Raw genomic sequence first — 19,718 nt, forward strand, 5'->3', positions numbered from 1 at the left:
CACTTATTAGGTTCAATATGGTATTCAAAAGCTATAACTTATTAATATTATGATTGTAAAATTAAAATAATAGTGTGAGCTTTAGTTATAACATGATATTTATTGTATCTCCTGTAAAATTAGATAATTTAGTTCGTCTCAAATTTCATGGTTTTTAGAAAAACACTTTTTGGTGTTTAAAAAACTTGTTTTCAATAAAATACCTTCAAATCAAAATTTTGTTAAATCAATGGAAAACCCACAAAGATTAATCATTTCTAGTTTTAACCAATATTTTTTATAATTATTTCGTGTGTTATAACAGATATTTTCTATAATTATTTCGTTTGCTATAACAGGCTTGTGAAGAGTTCAAGGCCATTAGTAGGAAGCTGTACGACAAACCTAACTGTGTTGAGGAGCTGTCCGAGATGAGGGAATGGATGAAAGGGATCCCCGACAAACTCAAGGAGCATCAGGTAAAATACTCGTCAAAATTGATTAACTTTCGTAAAATTTTCATACGGAGAAATTTTCTTATGTTCTTTTAAAATCATATCTAAATACTGAAAAAAAATATTTAAGAAAAAAAAAAAAAAAATAGAATCCAAATAATTGATTTAACAAATTTTGGTGTATACTTTTGTCTTGTATATACCTGAGTATTTGTTTTCTCATTGTCTGGTAATTACAGGAGTTGATCGACAAAGCCATGGACGATTACGAACTGATAGAGGAGTTCTACTACAACTTGTCTGCTGACGACTTCAATGCCAAGTATGTAAATATTGATTATAACAATACTGGGGTTTCTACCACTTTTTGTCAAAAATTGAAAATCTTCAATGATTTAACTTTAGAGAATTGGCATTCTTTTTTCTGCTTAAATCTGCCCATCCAACTTCAATGCATGTGTTATGGTATAATGTCTGCTTCTGTCCGGCCTGTGATCAACAATTGGTTCAAGTTTTTTGGCTAGTTTCTTCGATGGTGAAATAACGTGTTATTGTCCCTACTTTTGGCAGAATGTTCTTGTGAGGTCTAACAGTGATGGTATAGATTCAATTTGTGAAAATTATTTCTGTTCTTCTAATTTTGATATGTTCTGGATTTCATGAAAAAAGAACAATAATTTAATAGAGGCATGTAATATATCCTTTGGCAGTGGTCGTTTGTTGAACTGTACTCATAGATTTTAAAATCCAGCCATGGATGGACTGCGATTGGCTGGCCTCACAAGATTGAGGTTCAGATGGAACAAACTGTACTCGTAGATTTTAAAATCTAGCCATGTTAAAACCGTATAATTTTGTACAGATGGACTGCGATTGGCTGGCCTCACAAGATTGAGGTTCAGATGGAGGCTACCTACCAACAGCTGGACGAGGATGAGGAACGCTTCCGTAAACTCCAGACCTCAGACCAGGCCAATTTCAATGACCGCATGGACACGCTACAGGTCTGTAATCTGGACAACGGAAATTGTTTTACTTTCTTATAAGACTATAAAACGACCTAAAAATATCATTAATAGCAAAAAAAAAAAAGGCTTTTTTTTTACCATTTTGTATGGAGAAACTACATTAAGTTGAATTGAAAAATAATATTGATATACATATACAAAAAGTTTCGAAACAATGTTTCGAAAATGTAAAAAAAATAATGATGATTACAATTTAGAGCCTACATATTTTGAGAGATTTTGGATTTTGGATTTTTTTTTTTTGTATTTATTATTTTTTTTTTGAGAAATTGGATTGAATTCTCGATAAGATATTACATTTTCCAGACATTTCACTGAGAAACATTGATGACTTATTTATTTTGTTGTTGTCTACAGATGGTAGTGGCTGGTATGGCAGCACACACAGACATCAGCAAAGCTCATGAGATAGCCAATGAGGTGCGCCGTATCAACAAGCAGTTGAAAGAAGCTCAGGGATTGGCCTCCACCTACAACAACCGAGAGAGATTATTTGGCCTGCCTGTCACGAACGTACGTATCAACATCCAGGCGACGCTCGCACTCAAAAAAAAAATCTTATCGGTTTAAATAATATATCTGAATATACAGTATAGTACATAGTTTAATATCAGGGATCTGATAACATGACTAGGCTGAAGTATCTGACAACAATGGCAACCACATTCATTGTTTGGATGTTTTTGTTTTTGTTTATTTGATTTTTAGAATATTTTTGTCAAATACTTCAAATTCAATATTGAGACCAAAAATTAAAAAAAAAAAAAAAAAATAAACAGAAAAAATTAGCTGGGAAAACAGATGTTTCACACTGTAAATATGTGAGGGGATATTAAAATTAACTTCTTATTTACTCCCAACCAAATGTGTGGGGAATAAACAGACATGGAACCATGTTAAAAATGTCAGCTCTCAAGACTGGAAATCTTAAACCATAAGACTGTTGCAAAAAAAAAATTAAAAAAAAAACAATAAAAAAAAATTTCTCTTTAAAATAATTATTGAAATAGGAGAAAGGAGCTTAAAAGATTATTGAATTATTCATTAGTCTTCCTGAGATAAACCCTTGTCTTCGAATGTAATCAATCCTGAACCTGCTCTCTCCTTTAATACTGGTACACATATATAGAGGATATCTAACAGTGTCTTCAGTAATACCAAATATATTTCACGAGTGGGGCTAATATTTTGATATTTTTCACTCGTGCTGCGCACTCGTGAAAAATATCAAAATATTAGCCCCACTCGTGAAATATATTTGGTATTACTGAAGACGCTGTTAGATATTCTGTTTATTACATTTTTTATCAATGAAAAACCTACCCCGTATGCTAACTAGGCCTACAGTTCCCTAAAAAAAGTAGTTTCCCCCTGTCCAGGTGCTGACATATATGTCTATTTAATAGAATGAATAATTTTTGATATTTCACTGGTAAAAATGTAATAAATGTTGATATTAAACAGTGCTGATATCATTAACAATATTGTATTTCAAAGGTATTGGTTCTACATTGTGTAAATTTTTTGCAATATCATTTTCTATACATTCTTTTAATCCTAAAAACAATAAGAACGTATTTTAGACTTTTCTGTAGATCTTTATCACAATAGATTGTGACTTTAACACTAAATGCACAATACACATGGATATTGTGTATTTTAAATTGTCAAAGTTAAACAGTGGCTGTAGCAATGATGGTATGGCACCAGATTTTTCTTAAGAATTTGATATTGCAAAAAGTTTATTTTTCAATATGGTGGAGGTTTCTTAATGAATCTACTGTTCCTTTAATTGTCAGTCTTTTGCCCAATGAAATGAATACAGTGCAACTTCCGAAAACCGAACCTTCTAAAAACCGAACACCTCTGAATACCGAACGAATTGACATTGTACGGAATTGGTCCTTCTTTATTATAGTATTAAAAAACTTCCAAATACCGATCCCTCTGAATTCCGAACACCGGACCGATTTTGCGTCCGGTTCCTGTTAAAATATACCAAAAATTACTTCTGAAAACCGGCCTTACCTGAGCGATTATGACACGAGGTCAGGCCAGTCAACCGTGAAACAACAACTGTGACGGGTATTGTGTGAAGCCTTATTGTCTCTGGACCTACGTATGTGATTTGTACAGGTATCCAATATATATCCCAAGGGGGCATTATGACGGATGGCCCAGTGTATAATCAACACGATAATTATGAAACAATTTCACACTTCATTGAAGCGCGTCAGTATGTTTATCTTCTCAATGCAAGTAGAGCTAGAAGCCTGAGTTTCGCATTTAATTTAAATGAGGCCCAAAGGGGGTTGTTTTCGTAAAAGAAGCCACTGATGTTTTTTTAGACAACAGCGATGTCGGAAATACGACCAGTATCAACTGATCAATTGTAATTGATATTGAAACAAAACATCTTCACACCCTTTAATATTAGTCGATATGTAAAATATTCCGTATTGGACTATCGGCCCCATCCACATGACGGAAGCTTCACCGGATGTAACAAAATGTAGGTCGATCGTAAAGTGTAGTTGTACATGTGAAAAAACTGTTTAAAACTATAGTTAAAGTCATTTGCCTTTCTTATATATTCTGCAATATATACATGTACATTTATTAACTTTCATAATATGCATATTATTCAGACAAACCAAATATTGTCTACGTGTGTACGTGCCGGTTTGTAATCGGGTGCATTCTAATAAAAAATCGTCCGACCAATTATATCCGGAATTCGACCGGTCATTTTTCGATCAACTTCTCCAAACCGAACCCTCTGTAAACCGAACAAATAGTCATGTCCCATGCATGTTCGGTTTATAGAGGTTCCACTGTAGTATCACGGAAGATGGGGGAGTGGGGGTAGGGGCTGGGATAGGTGTAGGGGTGGGGGTGGGGGTAAGGGTGGGGGTGGGGGTATCATAGTGGTTTGGAATTGTGAGGCTATAATTGACCGTCTGCTTCTTACAAAACCAAAAAAAATAAAAATAAAAGATATTTTGATAAAAAAGATCACAGAATTCTATTTTGGGTGTAAGGTCAAGGTCATTATCTTAGGACAATGTCAAGGCCAGGTTTTTTACTTCCTATTCTAGAAAAAGATAAGATGGTTGAACATTCAGAAAGCCTATATATATATCTTTGTATTACTCAGTCAGTCTGTTAATTTTTCTCTGCACACTTTATTGCATGTGTGTGGAAGTTTTATTTTCAGTCAACACAACTTTACCACCAACACCAACACCAGAATTTTATGTCCCTGCATGCAGCTCCACCGAGGGTCTTGCTGTTCTCTCTAGACATTTGGTGCTGGCTTTCTATTTTTAACTTGGAACCCTTGTCAAGTCTGTCATTTTATCATGGTGTAAAGCCAGAGGCACACGTACCCGCTGCTTGATTTTCTGAACTGTTGTTAGGGTTCTCACCCTGAAAGTATCGACATACCTGATCTCTGATAGCGGAGTAATTGGATCTGATTCCAAGTCTCGGCTTGTTTAACAGAGGGATGGGACGTTTGTCCAATCACACCATGTCTTGTCCATGGCTAATACTGTATTGAGAACCTTCTCTCCTTAATGGAAACATCTCCTTGTCTTTATTGATTTACAATATGTTTACAAAATTATGCTAGTCAACCTAAATTTGAGATTTACTTCAAAATTATATCTCTCAATTTGAGATTTACTTCAAAATTATATCTCTTAATATTTTTAAAAGTCGGAATTGGTGACAAAATAGTCAGTAAAAGAAATCAGTTGTTCACAGACAAAAACTGTTTTCAATTTAGTGGAATGTGATTGGGTGCATTCTCACTTAATATTCCAAAAAACGAAACAAAAATATTGATATATCTCAGATTTAGAGAAAAGTTAAATTAAAGATGAATTCTACAGTATAATGGGTCGATGTACAGTATTTATGGAATGGTGTTTGATCGGACTCGTGGCGATTCTTTCTCGTATGGAATCCTACTTTGCTCCATGCCTGCCATCACCTGCTTTACATTTTCTGCTTCCTCTTGTCGTCTACCTGACAAACAAATCTTCTTTAATGTGCAACATCTTGGCAGATGTGACCGCATGATTGCATGAATTCACTTCAGTTGCCAGTTTTTCTGCCTCTAACCTGTAATATTGCATGCAAACCAAACAATTCTGCAGTTTCTGTCCCGAGATTAGTCTCTCTTTACTGCTAGAAATCTCCTGTGACATCTTGGTGTGTATAGTTTTCTATTCATTGTTTACTCTCAGAAATGAATTTTTTTATAAAACTATTTTCTTGTGATTTTGTAGAAATTGATGTTATGGATTGTAGTTGTTGTATTGAGCTTTTCATATAAAATTTGTAAATAAAAACAACAAAAAAACCAACAAAAAAAACAACAACAAAAATCAATAGTCAAAGGGGAGATAATTCAGTAAGTTTGTTGTCAATATCCATTTGTGAGACAAATCGACATAAATGGATGTTTGTTTTGTAGGATTTTGTTAAATCAAAACACAATTTCAAACTTGTATACATTAAGTGAAGCTGAATAAGACAGAGTAGTCTACTTTTAAGTATCAGTGATTCCTGTTTAGGAATTGTTCAAAATAGATGTTTCTGAAAACTTAAAAACAGAACATGCGATCAGTCTTCACTTGGCAATTAAAAACCTTGATAAGGCCACACAAAATTAGTTTGCCGTTTTCTTTGGATTTTATAATTATACATAATTAGATTTAATGATGCCTATATGAAAAATTGTTTTCATGTACTTATATGTAATTATGAGTTTAATTAGAAACTAGGCCCTGGTAAGCCATACTTAATTTGATAAGTGATAAGTTTATTTTACATTTATGGTGAATTTGGAATCGCAATTCTAGTGTTTCTCTGTTAATATGGTTAAATGTTAACTTAGGCTTTTAGCATTGAATACAAATGTTTTTAGTTTGTCATTTCGTGAATGTATCAGAAGAGTTGATACAACCCGATACCTTACGGTTTATGTACCGTCATAAAGCTTAAACTTCACTGACAAAAAGTTAATTCCCCTTATAAAAAAGTTTGACTTCTTATCGATCATAGTATCTTAAGTCTTCTTATAAGAAACCAGCAAGTTTAAACAACTGTTAACTATGTGTGAAGTTGGATATAATAACTTTAGTTATACAAGGGTGTGTGTTCTCACAAATTATTTCAATATTTCACCAGCATTTCTGCATGTCTTAAATATTATTGTTAGTAAATTTTAGAATTAGGTAGTTTTCATTTGGTCGCCTTTTGAAGACATTTAGTAAATGCATTGAATAACATTGCTATTTTGATCTATAATTATGTGTAATCAATTTGACATTTCATGCGATTTATTTACTAAAGGGAGATAATTGCATAAAGTCTCATTAGTAATATTAATTAAGTAACCTTTAATTAGATCATTTGCAGACTCACACATTTAACAATTGAGAAATTGCCTTAAGAAATTTAACAAGCTAGTAGTTGTGACATTGATGTGTTGCTTTTTAGATTGAAAGCATTTTTAATTTCATTTGCTCTTTTAGCTATTTTTATTTTTGCTATATTTTAGTAAATTCAGTTTCTAGTTGGTATGGTCTGAGATCTGTTGTAATGTGAAAAGGGAAAAACATTATTACCCAGTTCTAAGCTGTTCAGAGTAAAGTTTGTATAACCCTATTAGTACAATATGATAGTTTGCTTGACAGTGGCATAATTATACCAATTAGATAAATATATTTCAAAATTCAAATTGCCACAAATTTCATCAACCTTACATAAAATGGAAACATCCCATATAAAATCTTCAGTACACTCCAGGCCTTTTTCTCACTGGTTTGGGATGGGTCCTTTTTGTCTCATTTTGGGAAAAAAATTGGTGAATTGGGAAAGATTTTTTTCCAGGAGTAAACTGCGAATTTTGGGAAATTGGCTTAGATATGAAATCATTTCAATTTGGACTGGGCTCCATTAACAGCCCCCAAAAGCCCTCAGAAAAAGCCCTCAGAAAAAGCCCTGCACTCTGTATTTTAACTTACAAACTGAAAATTTCATTTCGCCAAAAATAAGAATTTTTACACAGTAATATTGAATATGATCAAGTGTACGACCATACCAACTTTAGCAATATCAAGCATGTGCTGCACATCTTAGCCTTCTTACAGAGGTCATGTGACCACAGTAGCCATCCTTTAGCCAGACGGTGTGTGCCCTTGTTATTTATAGTATGATAAGCTGGCACAACTTGTCAAGGATTTTGAGCCGTTCAGAAATCTCTGGCTCACCGTGTCTGACTGGCAACGCTGGCAGGAGAGTTGGATGAACGACCCGCTGACATCCATCAATGCCGAGGATGTTGAGAAGAATGTGAACGAAGCGTACAAAACTATGCACAAGTCCGTCAGGATATTCAACGAGATGCCAAGTAAGGCCGGCCATCTTTTATTTTCTGCAAAGTGATGAATTATTTGTTATGTAAAATCTGTGATCTTTAATGAAAGGTGTAGTGTTTAAGAAATAAGATGGTTTTGACAAACTGTGGAATCTTTTATTGACAAGCTGATAATGCTTCCAAATAGTTTGGAGGTAAATATGACAATAAAATCTGACAAGCTCAGAATGGACATTAGTATCATAATCAAACTCAAATCTAAGTTTAAAGTGAATGTGCTGACAGAGATAAAAACATCTTCAACTTCAATTTTTTTGAAAACCACAAGTTTTAGTTACTTCTGAGATGTTTTTCTATTTTCCACAAAAGAAAAACACACAAAAAAATGACTGGAAAGTCTAAAAGCAATTGAAAAAAAATAATTAAAAGAAAAAAAAAATGATTAAAAAAAAAACAAAAAAAAATACTGCACATCTATTGATGAGAGTTGATGCGAGCATTACATATTATTGAGTTGTGAGGATGTTCTCGATAGGTGTACAAAATGTGGCGTCAGAAATCAAAGGAAATGTGGAGGACTTCAAGCCGTACATTCCACTGATCCAGGGTCTCCGAAACCCTGGGATGAGGAACCGACATTGGGAACAGGTATGTCATAAACACCAAATATATTTCATCTTACAAACTAGTTTATCTTACTGTACTCTTTGTGACATTTATATCTGGTTGTAATCGACATTGGGAACAGGTATGTCATAAACACCAAATATATTTCATCTTACAAACTAGTTTATCTTACTGTACTCTTCGAGACATTTATATCTGGTTGTAATCGACGTCAACCTTGTATATTTATACAGCTATCGACAGTCAAACCTAACCTTGTATATTTATACAGCTATCGACAGTCAAACCTAACCTTGTATATTTATACAGCTATCGACAGTCAAACCTAACCTACAGCTATCGACAGTCAAACCTTACCTTGTATATTTATACAGCTATCGACAGTCAAACCTAACCTTGTGTATTTATACAGCTATCGACAGTCAAACCTAACCTACAGCTATCGACAGTCAAACCTAACCTACAGCTATCGACAGTCAAACCTAACCTTGTATATTTATACAGCTATCGACAGTCAAACCTAACCTTGTATATTTATACAGCTATCGACAGTCAAACCTAACCTACAGCTATCGACAGTCAAACCTTACCTTGTATATTTATACAGCTATCGACAGTCAAACCTAACCTTGTGTATTTATACAGCTATCGACAGTCAAACCTAACCTTGTATATTTATACAGCTATCGACAGTCAAATCTAACCTTGTATATTTATACAGCTATCGACAGTCAAACCTGACCTTGTGTATTTATAATTATACAGCTATCGACAGTCAAACCTGACCTTGTATATTTATACAGCTATCGACAGTCAAACCTAACCTTGTGTATTTATACAGCTATCGACAGTCAAACCTAACCTTGTGTATTTATAATTATACAGCTATCGACAGTCAAACCTAACCTTGTGTATTTATACAGCTATCGACAGTCAAACCTAACCTACAGCTATCGACAGTCAAACCTAACCTTGTATATTTATACAGCTATCGACAGTCAAACCTAACCTTGTATATTTATACAGCTATCGACAGTCAAACCTAACCTTGTATATTTATACAGCTATCGACAGTCAAACCTAACCTTGTGTATTTATAATTATACAGCTATCGACAGTCAAACCTGACATTGTATATTTATACAGCTATCGACAGTCAAACCTAACCTTGTATATTTATACAGCTATCCACAGATCTAGGATTCCCCGTCAGACCGAAGGCAAACCTGACATTCAGTAAGTGTATCGAGATGAATCTACAGGACCACATCGGTACCATCACCAAGGTGGCTGAAGTCGCAGGAAAGGAATACTCCATCGAACAGGTACGATTGATTCAATTTTTAAAAATTATCTGTCGGCATAATTAGGTCAAAATGAGTCGTATAATTACAATTTCATAACAGACATTCAGAGTTTACGGATACCAGCGGGTCCTCATATCGCAATCACCTCATCTATTCTAACAGAACAATGGAAATGTAATTCAAACAACAGAACTCGGAACAATGGAAATATTATTTAAACAAAAGAACCCAGAATAATGGAAATGTAATTTAAACAACAGAACTGGGAACAATGGAAATGTAATTTAAACAACAGAACTGGGAACAATGGAATTGTAATTTAAACAACAGAACCCAGAACAATAGAAATGCCATTTAAACAACAGAACTCAGAACAATGGAATAAATTCAAACAATAGAACTCACAACAATGGAAATGAAATAATGTAACTTAAATGTAATTTTCACTAAAAATGCTAAAACAAACAGAAAAGAAGGCAAAAAGTGATTTACACGGAAAATCTAGAAAAAGAATAAGATCAGGCATTCCTGAAGAGAAGTCATATCCAACATCTTGAAGACACTTGCAACATACAGCAGATTTTATTAATGTTACTTACTGAGAACCATAGTAGTGACATTTAAATGACCAAGCACACTTAAAACACTAAAATGTACATGACAAAGTTTTCAGGATCCCATTGCAGATGTTCAGGGGAGAGAATTTATTTTACAGAATGAATTCTGGTTTCTGTAGGCTTTAGACAAGATGGAGAAGGAATGGGATCCGGTAAACTTTGAGATTTTGTCGTACAAAGAGACCGGCACCTACATCATCCGAGCGTCGGAAGATACCTCACAGCTGTTGGACGATCACATTGTCATGACTCAGAGCATGTCGTTCTCGCCCTACAAAAAGCCGTTTGAGGATCGTATCAGTAACTGGGAGAACAAACTCAAGACTACCCAGGTATGATGTCTAGCTTACGTACGAATTGTGTCATATTGTAGGGAAGTCGTTCACCAGCAAAATCATGTCTTAATTTTCTACTTTTTTAATGTCCGTGAATATTTCTACATCATAAATTTTCTAAAGGTGGATTGACAGAGATACAGGTAATTAACTATTGCAATGAAAGAGAAAAAAAAAAAAAAAAAAAGGTTTTCTCTGTTTAAAATTTTAGGTTTTGTGAAAAATTCCATGTACGATGGTGTTCTGAGAAACAAATCCGTGCCTGGTGATAAGCCTACTCATAGATAATATTACTGTGTGATAAAATTATCATAAAATGTCATGTGTTTGAATCAGAAATTCATAACGCTGGGTAAAATTATCATAAATGTCATGTGTTTGAATCAGAAATTCATTATGTTTGGTAAAATTATCATAAATGTCATATGTTTGAATCAGAAATTCATAATGTTTGGTAAAATTATCATAAATGTCATGTGTTTGAATCAGAAATTCATAATGTTTGGTAAAATTATCATAAATGTCATGTGTTTGAATCCGAGGTAATTTGCAGACTTCATCATGCTGGGTAATATTTATCTATCAAAGAGACTTACCTTATACAAAGATAATATCACTCCTGACAAACGTAATAACGACTATGATTCTGTTTTCAGGACGTCTTGGATGAGTGGCTGGTATGTCAGAGATCATGGTTGTACTTGGAGCCGATCTTCAGCTCAGAGGACATTAACAGACAGCTCCCGGTGGAGAGCAAGCGATACCAGACCATGGAACGGATCTGGAGGAAGTTGATGAAGAACGCTCGTGAGAACCCTCAGGTAGGTTAGGGCCAGCTCGATGATTTCATCGAAAGCTGGGAATTCAATCAAATATTAAAATCCACAGGAATACCAGGGCATGGATGACTGTTTATCAATAAGTATGATACAGTGCAATATAAGGCCGTGGCATTAATTATACAATTCTAGGCTTATCTGGCCTGAAGAACCATATTTGCAAATCTTTGATGTTGCATCCATCAAGAGTTGCACCCAATTGAAAATTATTAAAAAAAATATATTTTTCAGAAAAATATGGTTTCATATAATTATATATTTTGATGACATGATGAAGTGTTATCAATGGGACATTTTGGCTGAATTTGAACTTGTAGTGTACATGTACTTGGGAGTGGATGAGGACGGATGTGACTTCTGCTTTTGCTCGTATTTTTATGTTATTTTGAATTGGTTATAGGTTATCTCCCTTTGTATTATTATGTTATTTTGAATTGTTATAGGTTATCTCCCTTTGTCCTGACAACCGTCTGCTGGACAATCTGAGAGAATGTAACAAGTTACTGGAACAGGTACAGAAGGGACTCAGCGAATACCTGGAGACCAAGAGGAACGCCTTCCCACGGTTCTACTTCCTGTCTGACGACGAGCTTCTGGAAATCCTCTCACAGACCAAAGATCCGAAAGCTGTACAGCCCCATCTCAGGAAGTGCTTTGAAAATGTTGCTAAGGTTTGTAAAACATACAAAATGACACAAAATACTTTTTTTTAGATGGAGGAACACATGTCACACAACCAAAAGGCAGATCTGAATTTGATATGGGAACTGGAAAATTATGGTAGAAGTTTTCTAAAAGTGTCCTCAATGTGTTTTATGAGGGTTGTTTTTATTTGTTAGCAGAGTTTAACATTTCATCTGATCAGAATAAAAAATATATATTTACCATTTCAGCTCAAATTTGAGGATGATTTGAAGATCACCAAGATGTTCTCTGGTGAGGGTGAGAGTGTTGACTTCAAGGAGACACTCTACCCGACAGGAAATGTTGAGGACTGGATGTTGGAGATTGAACGCTGCATGAGGGAAAGTCTTAGACTCATCATCAAGGAGTCACTAGAAGATTACAAAGTTGTAAGTACTGTGTGAAAATACCACCATAACAACCTGTATGTAAGACCACCTGTCTATAAAGACCATTTGATGAATACCCTGTACAACAACCTGTATATAAGACCACCTGTCTATGAAGACCATTCGATGAATACCCTGTACAACAACCTGTATATAAGACCACCTGTCTATAAAGACCATTTGATGAATACCCTGTACAACAACCTGTATATAAGACCACCTGTATATAAAGACCACATGATAAATACCCTGTACAACAACCTGTATATAAGACCACCTGTCTGTAAAGACCATTTGATAAATACCCTGTACAACAACCTGTATATAAGACCACCTGTCTATAAAGACCATTTGATAAATACCCTGTACAACAACCTGTATATAAGGTCACCTGTCTATAAAGACCACATGAGAAATATCCTGTACAACAACCTGTATATAAGACCACCTGTCTGTAAAGACCATATGATGAATATCATAACCTGTATATAAGGTCACCTGTCTATAAAGACCATATGAGGAATACCCTGTGAAACAAACTTTATGAATCATAAATTATCCTCAGGATATCATGATATGTTCAGAAGTAGGGAAGGAACCCTTGGTAACAACTTATACAAGAGTGTGAATGAAATTCCTTTTTTTTTTTTTAATTTCAAAGAAGTTGAAAAAAATTCTGATGTGAAAAATTGTCTTTATAGACACCAAGAACAGAATGGGTACTGAAATGGCCTGGTCAAGTTGTCATTGCTGGCTGTCAAACATACTGGACACAAGAGGTCACTGACGCCTTGGAGCAGAACAAGGTCAAGGAGACGTACGAACATCTACTGAAACAGTTGGACGACTTGAGACTCCTGGTTAGGACTGACCTGCCCAAGATTGGGCGACTCACTTTGTCTGCCCTCATTGTCGTAGAAGTCCACGCCCGTGATGTCGTCGCCAGGATCGTACAAGAGGAGGTCAGCAATGCCAACGCCTTCGAATGGATCAGTCAGATCAGGTGAGTTTCATACAGGGTTAGCACAGGCCTTGAGAAAGCCTTGAATTTCATTCTGGACCCTGAAAAGCTTGAAAAGTGGTTTACAGCCTTGAAAAATCCTTGAATATTAAGGTTTAATTAGGATAAGTGAAACTCTTGCCACTGATCATTTGGATTCAACTTTGTCTATGCCGCCTCCCCTACAGACGTTAATAATTACCATGTCATGTTGTATTTTGATCAAGTGGATAGTTACAAGTTGATTTTTTGTTCTCTTGTTCCCTCTCAAGATGACTTAGATGACGGGTAAAATGACCTTGGATATTTAATTAAGACATTGAAAAAGCCTTGAAATGGCCTGGAATTTGGTTGGACATAATCTGTATGAACCCTGTTCATATTCCTTTGTCTCCTATATTCTACCGGTAGTAATACGTAGGATCTGTTAATTTGGAATACTTAGAGAAGCTGGTTATAATTATCATTAAAAATAAAGACATTTTGCTATTTATCATTGAAATAGAATGGTGTTGTATAGGTTTGAACTGGAAAACATATTATGTACAATGTTTTGTATGCTACACTAGAGAATATTCAAAGTTTACAATCCGGAAAAAGTGTCCTTGCAGTTTGATGAAAATTTTAACCATGAAAATAAATAGAAATTGCATACTTTGACATGTTTTTTTTTCTATTATCTTCTTAAGATATTACTGGTTGGAGGATGAAAACCTGTACATACGAGCTGTGAACGCTCAGTTCCCCTACGGATACGAGTACCTCGGAAACACCTTCAGACTGGTCATCACACCACTGACCGATAGGTATAGAAACTTATAGTGGACACAGTCCACCTGGTCATGTCACTACAGAAACTTGTTTTTGATTTATGTCCATTATTTTGTTATCAGATTTAATTAAATTGGTGATGACATACATTATTTTAGTAGCCATGAAAATGTATGATAATCATCTAATACAGAAATTCTATACATGTTCTAGATTTTTTTTTACTATTTACTGACAAAGAATTAAAATGAAATAATTTCCTTTGATTGAAATGTGAATTGTACCCATTCATTAAATGTGATAATTGTTGTTTTTAAGGTGTTATCTGACCCTGACCGGAGCTCTCCATCTCAAATTTGGTGGAGCTCCGGCTGGACCCGCAGGAACAGGGAAGACCGAGACAACCAAGGTTTGTAGTTGTTAATTCAGTAGTAAACCGAAAATAATCCTTGTATGTTCAGCAATAAGTCCATGGCCAGTAGTAAGCCCATGGCCGGTAATAAGCCCATGGCCAGTAATAAGCCCATGACCGGTAATAAGTCCATGGCCGGTAATAAGTCCATGGCCGGCAATAAGTCCATGGCCGGCAATAAGCCCATGGCCAGCAATAAGTCCATGGCCAGTAATAAGCCCATGGCCGGTAATAAGTCCATGGCCAGTAATAAGCCCATGGCCGGTAATAAGTCCATGGCCGGCAATAAGTCCATGGCCGGTAATAAGCCCATGGCCGGTAATAAGTCCATGGCCAGTAATAAGCCCATGGCCGGTAATAAGTCCATGGCCGGTAATAAGTCCATGGCCGGCAATAAGCCCATGGCCGGCAATAAGTCCATGGCCGGTAATAAGCCCATGGCCGGTAATAAGTCCATGGCCAGTAATAAGCCCATGGCCGGTAATAAGTCCATGGCCGGCAATAAGCCCATGGCCAGCAATAAGTCCATGGCCAGTAATAAGCCCATGGCCGGTAATAAGCCCATGGCCGGTAATAAGTCCATGGCCGGCAATAAGTCCATGGCCGGCAATAAGCCCATGGCCAGCAATAAGTCCATGGCCAGTAATAAGCCCATGGCCGGTAATAAGTCCATGGCCAGTAATAAGCCCATGGCCGGCAATAAGTCCATGGCCGGTAATAAGCCCATGGCCGGTAATAAGTCCATGGCCAGTAATAAGCCCATGGCCGGTAATAAGTCCATGGCCAATAATAAGCCCATGGCCGGCAATAAGTCCATGGCCAGTAGTAAGCCCATGGCCAGTAATAAGCCCATGGCCGGTAATAAGTCCATGGCCAGTAATAAGCCCATGGCCGGCAATAAGTCCATGGCCAGTAGTAAGCCCATGGCCAGTAATAAGCCCATGGCCGGTAATAAGTCCATGGCCAGTAATAAGCCCATGGCCGGCAATAAGTCCATGGCCAGTAGTAAGCCCATGACCGGTAATAAGTCCATGGCCGGTAATAAGTCCATGGCCGGCAATAAGTCCATGGCCGGCAATAAGCCCATGGCCAGCAATAAGTCCATGGCCAGTAATAAGCCCATGGCCGGTAATAAGTCCATGGCCAGTAATAAGCCCATGGCCGGTAATAAGTCCATGGCCGGCAATAAGTCCATGGCCGGTAATAAGCCCATGGCCGGTAATAAGCCCATGGCCAGTAATAAGCCCATGGCCGGTAATAAGCCCATGGTCAGTAATAAGCCCATGGCCGGCAATAAGCCCATGGCCAATAATAAGTCCATGGCCTGTAATAAGCCCATGGCCGGTAATAAGCCCATGACCGGTAATAAGCCCATGGCCGGTAATAAGCCCATGGCCGGTAATAAGCCCATGGCCAGTAATAAGTCCATGGCCATCAATAAGTCCATGGCCAGCAATAAGTCCATGGCCAGTAATAAGTCCATGGTCGGTAATAAGTCCATGGTCGGTAATAAGTCCATGGCCAGTAATAAGTCCATGGCCGGTAATAAGCCCATGACCGGTAATAAGTCCATGGCCAGTAATAAGCCCATGGCCAGCAATAAGCCCATGGCCTGTAATAAGCCCATAGCCGGTAATAAGCCCATGGCCAGTAATAAGCCCATGGCCGGTAATAAGCCCATGGTCAGTAATAAGCCCATGGCCGGCAATAAGCCCATGGCCAATAATAAGTCCATGGCCTGTAATAAGCCCATGGCCGGTAATAAGCCCATGACCGGTAATAAGCCCATGGCCGGCAATAAGCCCATGGCCAATAATAAGTCCATGGCCTGTAATAAGCCCATGGCCGGTAATAAGCCCATGACCGGTAATAAGCCCATGGCCGGTAATAAGCCCATGGCCGGTAATAAGTCCATGGCCAGTAATAAGCCCATGGCCGGTAATAAGCCCATGGCCGGTAATAAGTCCATGGCCAGTAATAAGCCCATGGCGGGTAATAAGCCGCCGCCTAGATTAATGGAAAGCTTGTGTTGGCACACCAGTTTTTTATCAGAATTAAAACAGTACAACTTTTTTTATTGATCATTTTTCATTTGTTTGCTAATTCTTTGAAAAATCTTAAAATATCTAAAAAAAAACCCTCAAGTATGCTATAAAATAAAGTTTAAAGTGATTAAGATAACATTATATCTAATATATCACGAAACATATTACTTAGAAAGAAAAGTTTAATGACATCATACTTGGGGGTCTTGTGATTGTTCCCTATTAGATCTCCGCTTGCGGTGCTTGTTCCCTATTAGATCTCCGCTTGCGGTGCTTGTTCCCTATTAGATCTCTAGGGAAAATATTGCATCCCGAGTGATTTCTCAGGAATACTGAGGACGGTTTGTAAGCTACCAAGCATTAGTTGGGGACACTCAGGTACTGTTATACAAGACCTTATCGGTATAATATTACATTCCTACAGGATTTGGCCAAGGCCATGGCTGTCCAGTGTGTGGTGTTCAACTGTTCTGACCAGCTGGATTTCATGGCTATGGGCAAGTTCTTCAAAGGCTTGGCCAGGTATGTATCGGTTTTTTGAATGTACCAGAAACCAAATTTCTGATTTCTTCTAGAAAATATAGTTGTATAGATGAGGAAAACCTCAAGTTAAAGTTTTATTGTATAAATAATTGATTAATTTTAGGTAGGGCAGTTTTTCTTAGTCTGTATCCGTGTGTAACGTTTAACATTGTATTGAAATCAAGATGAATTTATCTGCATAATTTGGAAGTGAAAGAAATGTTATTTATGAAAAAACATACATCTTGGTATAGAATAAAACGTTCAAGTCTTAAATTAGATATTATTGTGTTTGTGTCACTATGAAAGTTGTGATTAAAATGATGCATTTAAAACAGAAATGTATGAAATTTTCCCAGTTTGATGTTTTTATCAATTAAAATTGGTATTAATGAGAATGTAATTTGAAACACTTTTAATTTGAAATTTTAATCTCGTTTTTAATTTTGGTGTTTGTGTTGAAAGCAGATGAATTATCAGTGTTTGACCGACTATTGTACTCTTACACATGGTCTGTCTCTCCTAACGATATCCAGTTAGAACAATCTCTGCAATATTTTCTAAAACATTTGTTTGACAATGTAAAATTCACAACTTTCTACCATAATTAACCAGTTAAATCAAATTAATTAAGATTTAATATGAAAAATTAATGAACTAAAATTTGGCAATACGATGTTGATTGACCGTGCATTTATTTTTTTTTAAATCAGCAAATCACCTTTGGTTGTTGACTATTCTTAGAAAAATAGTTTTTGATATATGTATTATATACATTTGAAATCAGTCGTTTTATTTCTTATTGCGGAAAAAAAATTTGATACATAATGTATGTACATGTATAATAAAATAACATGTAACTGGCTTATAATGAAAATTCTTTTTCAGATGAAATATTTAACAACTTACTAAGATAGTTGAAAATAAAACCAAAATATGAATGCATTAGTAGCATACGATTGGTTCTATTTCATATGGGTGTTGATTAAATGTTGAATTTCAGTGCCGGAGCTTGGGCGTGTTTTGACGAGTTCAACCGTATCGATATTGAGGTGTTATCTGTGGTTGCACAGCAAATTACTACAATACAAAAGGCCCAACAGCAACGGGTGAGACTTCACCAAGGGCTAGATAGTAAAACTTTACTGTAGAGCTGCACAACTCTCGGGGACATTTTACAGTCCTGTCACCATTCTCTCTGTCAGCATTTAAAAACAAAAAGATAAATGAAAATTTAATTTTAAAAACATATTTACTTTTAAAGAGAAAAGTTAATTTTTCGAGATTTTTTTTTTTTTTTTTAAATGTGTCTTCAGTTGACAGAGGGAATGGTAACATGGGGTTTTGTAAATATTATCTCTGATTTAAAGTTGAGCAGCTTTGATATCCCAATAGTTAGAATTCTATATGTACTTTACAATGCAACAGACTGCTAAGGCCAGACCAAATACCATGTTTGTTGTTCAGGATGCTAACATTTGTCCGAAAAATGGAAATTGAAAATATAATTTTCATAATCAAGTAAATATTAATATGAAAAAATTCAAAACTTTTCCAAAATCTGATTTCAAAATGTTTGGATATGAGATTTGAACAATACACAGTGGTGTTTGTCAGCCGGCTGCATTATCGCAAAGAATACTGTTTCTCCTTATTTGTACTTTAACAGTGCATTAGTAGTAGACCAACACAGAACTAAAGGATATATTCTCTACTCCACAATCTTATCAACGATCTACTCTGTTTTTATTTTGGAAAATATACAGTTCAATCAAAATACTGTATCATTCAAAATTTTGGAACTGCAACCACCACAAAATGAAAGAGGAAAAAAAAAAAAAAAAAAAGAAAAATAAGAAAAAGCCGGAGTTTAGGGAGAATGAGACTGTGGTCTTCTGCATTCTACTTACATGTATTTTCTAAATATATATAAACATCTATAAACATTCTTAAAATCATATTTTGAAATTCTCTAATATCATTTTGTATTAAAATATTTGAATATCACAAAATTAATTTTTGTAAGAAAAAATAAGTTTTGATTTGAAACATCAAAATTCATTTAAAATCTTACCAATCTAGATTATATGTTATGATTTTGAGAGAACCAATCTAGGTTATATGTTATGATTTTGAGAAAATTTTGTAAAAAGAGGAATTTTTGATATACGATTACCAGTAGAATGTTTATAGATTTAACTGATGAGCACTTTTTTCAGCATGTGATCCTCGGCTCCGTGACTTACTCTTCCATTCTTAACTGATCAATCAGAAATAGCTCTGATATCTGGCTACCTAGATATAGCTGTTTAGGACA

The 19,718-nt window shown here is 35.8% G+C and overlaps 1 protein-coding gene across 1 annotated transcript in view; it reads left to right on the forward strand.

The window, feature by feature from the left end:
- The window catches only part of LOC117326792 (dynein heavy chain 1, axonemal-like), a 112,175-nt gene that overhangs the window by 18,246 nt on the left and 74,211 nt on the right, over positions 1–19,718 (forward strand). The window contains 16 exon segments of the mRNA XM_033883517.1: positions 339–458; positions 674–756; positions 1,297–1,438; positions 1,820–1,975; positions 7,688–7,886; positions 8,389–8,501; positions 9,665–9,805; positions 10,524–10,736; positions 11,396–11,560; positions 12,022–12,249; positions 12,472–12,651; positions 13,353–13,654; positions 14,341–14,457; positions 14,741–14,831; positions 17,304–17,401; positions 18,405–18,510. Coding sequence (XP_033739408.1) covers positions 339–458; positions 674–756; positions 1,297–1,438; positions 1,820–1,975; positions 7,688–7,886; positions 8,389–8,501; positions 9,665–9,805; positions 10,524–10,736; positions 11,396–11,560; positions 12,022–12,249; positions 12,472–12,651; positions 13,353–13,654; positions 14,341–14,457; positions 14,741–14,831; positions 17,304–17,401; positions 18,405–18,510 — 2,454 coding nt within the window.

Source organism: Pecten maximus, chromosome 5 (genome assembly GCF_902652985.1).
Source record: "Pecten maximus chromosome 5, xPecMax1.1, whole genome shotgun sequence".
NCBI classification, from domain to species: domain Eukaryota; kingdom Metazoa; phylum Mollusca; class Bivalvia; order Pectinida; family Pectinidae; genus Pecten; species Pecten maximus.